The sequence below is a fragment of the Aethalodelphis obliquidens genome, unplaced genomic scaffold (assembly GCF_003676395.1).
Source record: "Aethalodelphis obliquidens isolate GAN/ISIS:26980383/991018 unplaced genomic scaffold, ASM367639v1 scaffold77, whole genome shotgun sequence".
Lineage (NCBI taxonomy): Eukaryota > Metazoa > Chordata > Mammalia > Artiodactyla > Delphinidae > Aethalodelphis > Aethalodelphis obliquidens.
Genome location: NW_020838021.1, coordinates 285303 through 297106, shown reverse-complemented (window position 1 = coordinate 297106; position 11804 = coordinate 285303). Strand labels below are relative to the sequence as shown.

Sequence of the window (11804 nt, the reverse complement as noted above, 5' to 3'; positions counted from 1 at the left end):
TTTTGCGGTACGCGGGCCTCTCACTGTTGTGGCCTCTCCCGTTGCGGAGCAACGTCTCCGGACGCGCAGGCTCAGCGGCCATGGCTCAGTGGCCATGGCTCACGGGCCCAGCCGCTCCACGGCATGTGGGGTCTTCTGGACCGGGGCACGAACCCGTGTCCCCTGCATCGGCAGGCGGGCTCTCAACCACTGCACCACCAGGGAAGCCCTAAGGTTCATCTTTGAGAAATTACACCAACATGGCACAGAGAAGTCAGGGGATCCTTTGTGGCTGGCAGTGCCTTAGAGGGCAAAGCCCAAGGACTAGCAATATACTAGTATTTCTGGAAATTAAGAATCCAAAATGTCTGCACTTGTAGTTTTGGTCCAGTTTCCTAAAATTCCGTTTGACTCTAGCTGAGAAGAATTAAAGGGGATAACGTGTGAGAAAGCATTTGTAAACTGTAAAGTGCTAGAAATGATGTGAGGTGACTTCCCACCACTCCCTCCTTCCCTCCACTGGCAACCGACACTAGCATTTCCCAAAGTGTTCTCCTCAAAACCTTCTTTTCTCAGTATGCCCTGGGAGTGGGACTGGGTGGGGTGTTTGGTAGGGTTCCGTTGCTAGAAAATGCCACATGCCCCTACTGGAGATTGGCGGTCCACGGTGTATGCTAGACTTTTTTTTTAAATAAATTTATTTATTTATTTTTATTTTTGGCTGTTGCGTGTCTTCGTTGCTGCGCACGAGCTTTCTCTAGTTGTGGCAAGCAGGGGCTACTCTTCGTTGCAGTGCACGGGCTTCTCATTGTGGTGGCCTCTCGTTGTGGAGCACGGGCTCTAGGCGCGCAGGCTTCAGTAGTTGTGTCATGCGGGCTCAGTAGTTGTGGCTCACGGACTCTAGAGCACATGCTCAGTAGTTGTGGCACACGGGCTTAGTTGCTCCGCGGCATGTGGGATCTTCCTGGGCCAGGGCTCGAACCCATGTCCCCTGCACTGGCTGGTAGATTCATAACCACTGCGCCACCAGAGAAGCCCCTACGCTAGCCTTTTAAAGGCTATGAAAAGATAGTAAAGAAACCCCTATGATTTACTCTAACCCAGGTAGGACAGGCTGATTTTATTAAAAATCGAACACATTGAATTTTAAACTTTTAAAAAATGAAGTAAATCTTGTCAGCTGCTGAGGAACATGCTTTGGGAAGAGCTGGTCTCCATTCTCTCACCTTCTTCCCCTACTGCCTTCCTGAAACTTCTCTCAGAAGGTGTTAGCAAGGGGCCTCCCAGTAGCCAGATCCCAAGTCCTCTGCGTCTTCAGCCTATTTGACGCTATTAACACATCATGTGGTTAAAACTTCTCCCTTGGCTTCTGTGACGTAGTCCTGCTGTTGTTTTCTTGTCTGTTTGTTTTGCTTTTTATCTGACTCTCCTTAGTCCTTTTTATTCTTGCTCTGTAAACATGGTACAGATCACTCTCAACTCCTTCTGAGTTCCAGACCCATGTTCCATATGACTAGCAGGCCTCACCTGGCTCTCCCCTGTGCACCTAAACTTCTCAACAACAAAGAAAGCCTGGCATTTTCCTTCCCCAGACCCTGAAGCTCTATACCACGACCTTCATGCTATAACTCAGTCAATGGCATAACTCCTTCTCCCCTCAACTGCCAGCACCCCCAGCCCATGCAGGGGGTCTAGTCCTGTAGTTCTGTCTCTGTAATAACTCTCACATCCCTGGTTCCTCCTCATTTTCATTTGACACCTTCCATAGAACCCCTTACACAATCACCAGGATTTTGTCTCCAAAACACAAAACCGATTATCACTTTCCTGCTTAAAATCCTTCAAAAGGCTCTCCACTTACCGAATGAGACAGAAGTGCCGGCATCTTAGCTACACTGGACAGTGCATTGTTCCCTGACATACCTTTGCTTTCTCTAGGTCTGTGTTTTTGCTTATACTCATCTCTCCATTTGGCTTTTTCCACCTCCTTGTAGAATTGTGCTTATGCCTCAAAGCCTAATTCAAAAAGTCTCTTCCTGGGGCTTCCCTGGTGGCGCAGTGGTTGAGAGTCCACCTGCCGATGCAGGGGACACGGGTTCGTGCCCCAGTCTGGGAAGATCCCACATGCCGCAAAGCGGCTGGGCCCGTGAGCCATGGCCGCTGAGCCTGCGCGTCCGGAGCCTGTGGCTCCGCAACCGGAGAGGCCGCAACAGTGAGAGGCCCGCCTACCGCAAAAAAAAAAGTCTCTTCATTCCCCGAGCTGCCCCACCTCCTAATCAGAATTAATTGTTCCTTCCTCTGTGATTACTCCTGTGGTCTAATATTTAACCCATTATGTTGTTAGTGGTGCATATGTCTCTTTCCTCTGAAAGGCTATGAGCTCTATGAGGACAGGAACTATCTTAATTGTGTATTCGTAGCACCCTGCACAAGTGCCTGGAATGTAGCTGCAATCAATAAATGTTTGTAAATTGAATTGAATTGGAGGGAGATTACAACATTGTAATATAAATCACTTTGTAGCCTGTGATTGATTACTACTGCAAATACTAAAAATGGAAGAACATGCACCTTTACTATTCAGTAGGTTTATGGTTAGATCAATAGTGCCGTGTAACGTGTGATGATGTGTGTTTATGCATTTGTCCAGATACTTGTAAGTTTTAACACTGACCGTGATGTATATGGTCGTTGAAGAAAACCACATAAAATACGTGCATGAGGTTTGAAACTGGCTCTTGCCCCAGGCTGTCTTTGTGCCTTGCCAAAGTGGACCATGACACGATCAGCCTGATTATTTTAGCCATCCTCACAATATCAGTCAAGCAGCAGATGGGGTCTTTTGTTGACATGTAAAGTCACTGGTTCACAGTCCATTCATTTCATCAGCGTAGACACCACCTAGTATGCAAAGTTAACTGGCAACTGAGGAGTTGGAGCCAAAGTTAGAAACTGATGAGAGTTAAATTTGAACGGTCAGGAAGCAGGCTAATTACCTGAAGGTCTTATTGTTAAAGGCAGTGTCTTTTTGTGCTCATCTTAAGACCTAACCTCCCCTTTTCTCTAGAAGTATTCTTAAAAGGAGGCTGATATGGATCTGAGGTCCCTAACTTTATGTTAAGAGTATTGTGCTTCAAATATACATAACAATACAGGGACCGTTTTGTTTTGCAACTCTTAAGACTGACAATTTGGTACTGCTGTTCCTCTCTCCTGCCAGCATTGACCTTAAGGGCATCCTGCTTTGATTCTTAAGAGGATGGTATTGTTTTACATACATTGGTAATCTGAACACAGAGTGATCCCCCCCCCCCCCCGTAATATTAGAGAGTAGCCTCGGAGTCCCCTTGCTGAAGTTGTCTTAAATCAGAATAAAAGTTAAGGCTTTATCTACACAGCTGAACAGCGAGCCTGGAACCCCCTTCTCTTGCTGTAACAGTCAGTCCTATCCAGTTCGTGATTCCAATTATAATGTCATAGAGTATATGGCCATAGGATTGTAAAGAGGGAGACTCTAGGAGCATGATTTAAGACTTAGAGTGTTCTGTTACCTCCTTAAGGCAAGAACTCCCCTGGAGCAGGAGATTTTTAATCTCCTCCATAAGAACAAGCAGCCAGTGACGGACCCTTTACTGACTCCCATGGAAAAGGCCTCTCTCAAAGCCATGAGCCTGGAAGAGGTAAGTGTGCTAGGCCCTTTGATCCACCCAGACATGCTCTCTTTCTCCCAGCATTTGCCATCAAACCCAGGGGTCACTGTAAATGTCATTCATTATAGGTGAAGATGCGCCGAGCAGAGCTTCAAAGGGCCCGGGCCCTGCAGTCCTACTATGAGGCCAGGGCTCGAAGAGAGAAGAAAATCAAAAGCAAAAAGTAAGGAGGCCCCTGTGTACCGGCCTTGGGTTCCATGGAAGAAAGTGACGAGGAAGAATCACGAGTCCTTAGGAGAGAACCTTGCCCATGGCGGCTGGGGTCATGTAGGAGAGGTCCCAAAGAGTAGTGACTAGCCTCTTTCTTTTTCAAACCAACCTCAGAGAGTTTTGCCTCCTTCAGTAGTACCTGCTCCTGTGGCTTTGGCTTTCCGTCTTGGTTTTGCTAAAAAGAGGACTGTTCAATTACTTTCTCTCCCTTCCAGCGCATCACAGAGTGGTTCTGCCGAATGAGCTCTTGAGTTCTACAGCTGTGGAGGCCAGTAGGGCTTCCTTCCTGCCTTTTTGCCTCTTTGGATCCTATTCTGCTCTTCCCTTGCGTTCTAGAAGCAGAGGGGACTCTTTGCTCTGCAGAGGTCTGCCCTTGGGGGCTGCAGGGACTGAGAGTCCCGCGGGGCGTCGCATGTCTCGAGCCGGCTCCCTGCAGCCAGCTAGCTCTGTGATGTCCTTTCCATTCCCCCACATAGGGAAACCCCTTGTGTGGCGGGGCACTCGTGTGTGGCGCCAGTGGTTCAGCTAAATCTCTTCCCCCATACCCCTCTCTCATCCTATAGGTATCACAAACTTCTGAAGAAAGGAAAGGCCAAGCAAGCCCTAAAAGAGTTCGAGAAGCTGCGGAAGGTCAATCCTGCTGCAGCATTGGAAGAACTGGAAAAACTCGAAAAGGCCAGAATGATGGTGAGGCTGCCTCTGGCCTCCAACCCTTGAACCAGCTTTCCCCGGAAAGCAATAAGGATCTCACTCTGCCCTTTCTTTCCAGGAGCGAATGAGCCTTAAGCACCAGAACAGTGGGAAATGGGCAAAGTCAAAGGCAGTTATGGCCAAATACGACCTGGAGGTAAGAGACCATCAGGGTGAGAGACCATCCAGGCTTGCTGTTCAGCTGTGTAGGTAAAGCCTTAACTTTTATTCTGATTTAAGACAACTTCAGCAAGGGGACTCTGAGGCTACTCTCTAATATTACCGGGGGGATCACTCTGTTCACATTACTGATATATGTAAAACAATACCATTCTCTTAAGAATCAGAGATGGAATTGGAGGAAAGAAAGGAAAATCCATAAGGATGCTAGCAGAAGCAGAGTTGGGAAAGAGCCATGAGGATGCTTGGAAAACCAGGACTCTAAAAAGGCATCAGAAAATCTCTAAGGCAGAGAGGAAAATGACCGGGAACAAGGTGGAAAGGGAGAGATGAAAGGGAAGCAGCATTGAAGGCAAGTCCAGTTAAAGGGGAGAGGAGTTGTGTGTTTTTTTTTTTAAAACCTTGTTTCACATGTTGATTCCTTGAGGACAAAGAATTTGTCTTCTGTTTTATTCCATAGTTGTTAACACAGTGGTGTATGTGCAGTTTGAACAGTAGGTACCAGTAAGAAATACTTAAGTCAGATTGAGAGGAGGCAGCTCTAAGAAATGGACCAAGAAAGGTGTTACTGTGGTCACTAATGACAAGGTGCTCGTGCCGTGACCCTTTCCTCCAGGCTCGCCAGGCTATGCAGGAACAATTGGCCAGGAACAAAGAGCTGATGCAGAAGATCCAGGTGGCCTCCGAGAGTGCGGAAGAGGAGGGAGGTGTGGAGGAAGAGGGTGAACCCTTTGTCCCTGACGTGGTGAATGAGGTGCAGGTGAAGGCAGACAGACCGAACCCCTGGATGTTCAGGAATCACTCAGGTGACACAAAAGAGGCTGAGGTCCAGGGGGACCCTGAAGAACTTGCAGAGCCTGCAGCCCAGGAGGCTCCTGAAAGTGAGGAAGAAGGACCAGTGGTGGCGGAAGAAATTCTGTTGAAAGAATTTGAGGAAAGGCGATCACTTAGACAAAAGTCTGGGCTCAACCAGATCGCCAAGCCGGTGGGCAGTCAAGAAGCAAAAGGTGAGCAGTGGTGGACCAGAGGGGAGGAGTGCCTAGTGCTGGTGCTCTTGGCAGACTGAGAGGGAAGCCGGGTCCACCCACCTGTGTCACAGAGTGATTAGGCTCTAGGTACTTTCAAGAGAGTGCCCTGGGTCCCTGAAGAGAAAACAGATTTGTCATGACCATTCTCCTTCAAAGGCATTTAATAAGCAGGCATCTGCATGGCTGTAGAGTGTGTGTCCAGTCTTCAGAAAGACAGAAGTACACCATCCTTGAAGGAAGGGCAGGAGTTAACATCACTGGTACCCACAAGCCAGTGAGAAGTACATGTGGTGGACTGGCAAATCTGAAAGTTGTTCACACCCACAGACACAGAGGCGTATTTTGAGACATTATGAAGTGTCTTCAAATCATCGCTGCAGTTGTCTGTCGATATGTTGATATGGGGTGTGATTTTCTTGATAGGAATGAATGACTTCACAAGGTACAGGGTAAATTAGAATTGTTACGCCATGCTCAGACTCGATTTGCATGTTATATATTAATTAGCAACCTTAGCACCCTTGAGGCAGGTCAGAGTTCCCATTCTGGGGACAAAGCCTTATAAGCCTGCTTAGGAAACTAACTGCCTTCAGAAATCACCTGAATCTGGACAGATTCTTGGGTCCGATTATATTTCCTAGAGGAATAATGAATGCATTTACACGACAGCAAGTGGCAAAAAAAAAAAGTTTGTTTTTCGAGCTGTCATTTAGAATGTATTGGAGGACCTTTACTTAGGGTTTTCAGCTAAAGACTTCTGGGATTAATAATTGGCAAGCAGTCGCTTCCGAGAGGATTGTAGAAAGCAGCACCGCAGGCCGAGATGGTTCCTCCCAAGCCCCCTCAAAAGCTGCCCATCTAGTGAAATGTGTAGAACAGTTGGTTGCGGAATGAAAGGTGGATTTGGACTTCCTTGGATGGTAAATAGAATGATCCCAAACCTTTGGGGAAATAGTATCCTAAAATAGTGGGAAGGCATGGACCCCAAACAGAATGAGCAAGGAAAGTTAGTCCTTGAAAATAAACATGCATGTCCTCAGGCCAGATCTAAGTAGCTTCTTCCAGTGGCTTCAAGCCAGAGCTAGAGAGCAGGATGAACTTGGGAATGGAGGCAACTTGAGTCAACGCAAGGGACAGTTTAAAAGCATGTCACGGCTGTGTTTCCCTCGGGGCTCTCAGAGACTAGCAGTATTTGCTCAGATGATGCTCGTGGCTGGAAAGTGTGAGCTACTTGACTCTGCCACAGCAGATTGTGAAATGCTGCTTTAAGGTAAAACAATGCTGGATACAGTTTTTACAAGTAGGAAATTACAGTGTAAATTACAAATTAGAAATCACAGTTTTTTAGCAATTACAAATAATAAATGACAATGAAGTTGAATTTAGAGGCCACTGGCTAAAACAGCTCTTTTAATACAAATTTGGAATTTGGGGTGATCTTCCCAAGCAGAGTTTACGGGGAAATAAGCCACAGCTCCAGTTATACAGTGAGTCATTGGCAAAGCTGGGAATAGGACCCGGACATCTGCTTCCCAACATGCTGCTTTTAACTCCTAAACTCCATTGTCCACGACTTGACAGGTAATGATTAGTGAACTTGCCAGGAGATCCAGCGAATGGCATCTTCTCTTACCCATTTGTCCCCGTTAGCATGTCTCCCATGGTGCCCAGCGCCCAGCGAGAGGTCAGTAGACGCTTGTTGACAAGGCAGCTCCCACCCTACTTTTCCGACAGCTTTCATTTCTTCCCCCAGATCTTAGCAGCCAGGAGGTGCTGTCTGAATTGAGGGCACTGTCTCAGAAACTCAACAGGGAGAGCCATCAGTCCAGGAAGCAAGAACTGAGTTCAACGAGGACAGTTCTGGCGGTCCAGAGAGAGGAACCTGCCGGGGAGGAAGAGGAGCCTCTGTTGCTGCAGAGGCCGGAGAGAGCACGAACTCTGGATGAACTGGAGGAGCTGGGCAAAGAAGGATGTTTTCAAAACAAGGAGCTTCCCAGAGTTGCGGTAGAAGGGCAGCAGTTGGAGAGGAACCCAAGTAATCATCTTGGTGTCCCCAAGGAGAAGAAAAGGAAGGAGCAAATGATTGATCTCCAGAACCTCCTGACCACAAAATCTCCTTCCATGAAGTCCTTGGCAGTTCCCACGACAGTAGAGGAGTTGGTGAGCAGAGCCAGGGTCGTGGGCCATTGGGGGGTATCAGAGCTGGTGTGGAAAGTGTCCTTCCTCCGCGAGGAATAGAATCAGTGAAGTTCTGTGCTGGGGGCACATGGCGGCAGTTAAGAGGTCTGGAGTAGTATGGGCCCGGCTTGTCCCAGTGACAGTTTCGTAGATGCAAATTTGTGAGTGCCGCTGAGACTCCCTCGCCTTAAATTCTGAGCCACCGAATCCTCCCTGGGGTGACTCTAAAGCCCTCAGAGGAAAGAGGGAGTCACTCAGAGCTCTGACCAGATGCCAGGCAGGACAACTCAAAGGTGAGTCGGTGAGCTGTTGACAATATTTTGCTCTACTCGGTGGGATCTCGAATGATCCGGGGCGGGGGGGCTCCCCGATTAAGTCACTGAAACTGCTCAAGTGAGGAGCCGTGGTGCCTGTCTTTTCAGAGATATAAGCTGGAGGACCCCCACATTCTGGCCAGGCCCACTTGGAGCTCCCCCTCCTAACACAGGCCGTTCCTTCCTCTACCCTGCAGTGTCCTTATTGAAAGTTGAAAATTGTGTCATATGATAATGAGCTAGGGATATTTACCCTAGAGAGAAGATTGGAGCTTGATTGGCTGCCGATGGGTTTGTAGTGCAAGACCATCATTGTTCCGCACTTCCCCCTAGGGGGCGCTAAAATGTCACGACCCAGCAGTTGAGCGGTCTTGCCACGAACCTCGGCTCAGGAGACAAGCTGTAGCTGTTGTTCATTTCTTCCCAGGAAGATGAAGAGAGAGATCAAAGGCAGATGATAAAGGAAGCTTTTGCTGGGGATGATGTCATCAGAGACTTCTTGAAAGAGAAGAGGGAAGCCGTGGAGGCGAGTAAGCCGAAGGATGTGGACCTGACTCTGCCTGGCTGGGGCGAGTGGGGTGGTGTGGGCCTGAAGCCCAGTGCCAAGAAGAGACGCCGGTAAGAACAAGGAAGAAAGCCTGTTAGAAGGGCACCAGGTTCTCCCACTTGACCCTCATGTGTCCTCTCTGCCCTTTTGACTAAGTCCTTAATGCTCTTAGTCAGACGTCCTGCCGTTCTGCTTTCCAGGTTTCTCGTTAAAGCCCCTGAGGGTCCTCCAAGGAAAGACAAGAATTTGCCAAATGTGATTCTCAATGAGAAGCGGAACATCCATGCAGTGGCTCATCAGGTGAGGGATAGAGAGCCCTTTGGCAACCTCCTCTTTGCTGCCTGGCTCTCCTGCTTGGGAGGAGCGTTCTGGTGCTCTGTGGTCAAGAGGGATGTGTGATCTTGGCCACAGAATCGGATCTATTTTTCTTTTCACTGGCTCTGAGATGAATAATTCCAAACTGACTCTGCTGTTTTAATTACTGGCTGGGAAAGTTAAAACTTAAAGGATAATCTTTGCAGCAATGGTGAGGCCCCCAAATCTGCATTTTCAGCTAGTACCCCCAGATAATGCTGATGCAAATGGGTCTCAGCAAACTAAGAATTGCCATTCTGCAGGCTTTTGTTTATAGTCCAGGTAATGTTCAGAGGCTATAGGTTTAAGCTGCATCTTAAGAAAAATGAAGATCAACCAGTACTTGTTCAGGACACTGAAAAGATTTAAAATTGTGTCATGTGATAATGAGCTAGGGATGTTTACCCAAGAGAGGAGCAGATTTGAGCATGATCATGGTCTTCCAGTATAATGAAGGCTGTCGTGTGGAAGTCACATAAAGCAGAAGTTAGAGGAAAGGCAGAGTTCAAGGAAAAACTTTCTGCCGGTCAGAAGAGAGAAGGGGTTGCTCTGGGGTTGTGAGCATGTGTAAAAGGGACTTGGGAATGAGACTGGACTCGGTGACCTTTATGTTCCCTTCAGTTCTGAAAGTCTGTGGCCCTGTGATCTGTCCCCAGCCGGTTTAATATTGAAATGAGTTGTATTTTTCCTTCTGAAGTGGGGGAGGGCTATTTAATAGGTACAGAAGAGAGGAGAAAATATCATTTCAGTAATACTCTGTTGATCTTATTTTGCTGCATAAATTGAATTGTAATCCCAATTGAGGATATATAACCAGAAAATAGGCAATGAACAAGCAGTTATGGGATAAGAGGGAGAGAAAAGGGGTGCTTCATCGGGCCCGGATTCTAGGCGAAGGGCAGAGTACAGACCTCAATAAAGATCACCTTTCCCTTCCAGGAATCTTAACTATTTGTTTTTTAATACAGTCACAGTAAATTGACAAATAACTTTCCAAGAATCTCCCTTGATTTTCTTCATCTTTTTAATAAGCTATATATACTTCAGGTCCCAGCATGCAATAGAATAAAGCACTTTGAGCCAAAGGGGGAAAAACCTCCCAAGACTGCATATTTTGTGCAGGTGTTTTTTTCTATTCTTTTGCTCTGGGTGACATGCACAGATCTAGCTGTCAACCCCACTAAGACCCTCCCTTAACCTAAAGAATCTGTGTCCTTCACCACCACCAGGACTGCCCGGCAGTACTCAGCTTCTCTTGAGTCTTCCATTGAGTATCTCTAGAGACTACTGATTGTAACTTACCCGTTTTTCTGCTTACATCTTTTTGCTCCTCTTTGGCCATTGGGGAGGTGTTTAAAGATTATTTATATGTCTGAAGGTAGCGCTTTGGTGGAGTGAAGAAGAATCCTGGGCAAGGAAATGAGACTTGGGAAGAGCATGAAGCTAAGTGTAATAGCCTGGTAGAGTTCAGGATTCAGGAGTAAATCTTTGGGTTCCATAAAACATCAATCCTGTGAATCAAGGGGAGGAAAGGAAGGGATTAAGAGCATGAAGAGGGTAGGAGAGTCACAGAGATACACCAATACTCAGATGTGTCTTGCAGTCACAATGTTGTATAGGGAGACCCACTAGGGGCCAGCAACCTGCAGCTCCTGTAGTGTTCCTATAGCTGCAGGGGCCTTGTTGGGATGGTTTTTCAATCCCTAGATTGTTGTGTAAGCCTGGGGGAAGGGAGGTTCTAATCCAAATTAGGCCCCTCTACTCCCATATGCCATCAAGCAGATTGGCACTCCTAAGGTTGGATGGGGGCATGGGGATACCTTAGCCTCTCAGAAGCTTCACTCACTGCAACCATTGTGTAGAACTATGGCCTATGTGCTAAAACTACCTGACCAGGTGCCATTAGAGTTTACAGGCCTGGCTCATGCCACATCACTCTGCCTTCCTTTCTAGGTGCGGATGCTTCCATATCCATTCACACACCATCAGCAATTTGAAAGGACCATTCAGACCCCTATAGGATCTACATGGAACACCCAGAGGTCCTTCCAAAAGCTGACTATGCCCAAGGTTGTCACCAAGCCAGGCCATATCATTAAGCCTATAAAAGCAGAGGATGTGGGCTACCGGTCTTCCTCAAGGTCGGACCTCTCTGTCGTACAGAGAAATCCAAAACGACTCTCCATACGTCACAAAAAACAGCTGAAGAAAAACTCTGTAGATTGAGTTGCTGGAGTAGTGACACCTTGGTGCCTGTAACTGGGAGCCCTGACTGCTCCTCCATTGGTCCGGTTTTACTCCGAGCTGCAGGATCAGTTCCAAAACTGGCTTAGCACACCGTGGGTGTAGTTAAGCCACATTTTAGAAATAAAGGCGTTCTTTTAATCTATTTAACTGGAGTGTGTTCTGTGTTGTTTCCCATTTCCTTCAAGTTAGACAAGACACCTTTGGATGCTCCTCATTGCATTTCTCCAGTCGCACTTGTCAGGGGACCTTATTTTCTTACCAAGGACTATGTTGTCCTAAATTGGACTGGAGGGAAGCCTACAACCTTAAATCCATCACGTCGGATATAACCATAAACAACCAGTTTAAAGAGTCAGGGATAGTAATT

At 47.3% G+C, this 11804-nt stretch overlaps 1 protein-coding gene across 2 annotated transcripts in view; it reads left to right on the top strand.

Annotated features, from left to right (window-relative positions):
• Positions 1 to 11584, top strand: part of UTP14A (UTP14A small subunit processome component) — a 19073-nt gene extending 7489 nt beyond the window's left edge. For both annotated transcript variants that reach the window (XM_027092386.1, XM_027092385.1), the window contains exons 7-15: positions 3540 to 3659; positions 3758 to 3852; positions 4463 to 4586; positions 4669 to 4746; positions 5386 to 5776; positions 7551 to 7957; positions 8717 to 8907; positions 9037 to 9136; positions 11144 to 11584. In XM_027092386.1, the coding sequence (XP_026948187.1) occupies positions 3540 to 3659; positions 3758 to 3852; positions 4463 to 4586; positions 4669 to 4746; positions 5386 to 5776; positions 7551 to 7957; positions 8717 to 8907; positions 9037 to 9136; positions 11144 to 11416 (1779 nt within the window). In that variant the 3' untranslated portion in view covers positions 11417 to 11584. The remainder of the gene's footprint in view (positions 1 to 3539; positions 3660 to 3757; positions 3853 to 4462; positions 4587 to 4668; positions 4747 to 5385; positions 5777 to 7550; positions 7958 to 8716; positions 8908 to 9036; positions 9137 to 11143) is intronic.
• Positions 11585 to 11804: the final 220 nt, after the last annotated feature.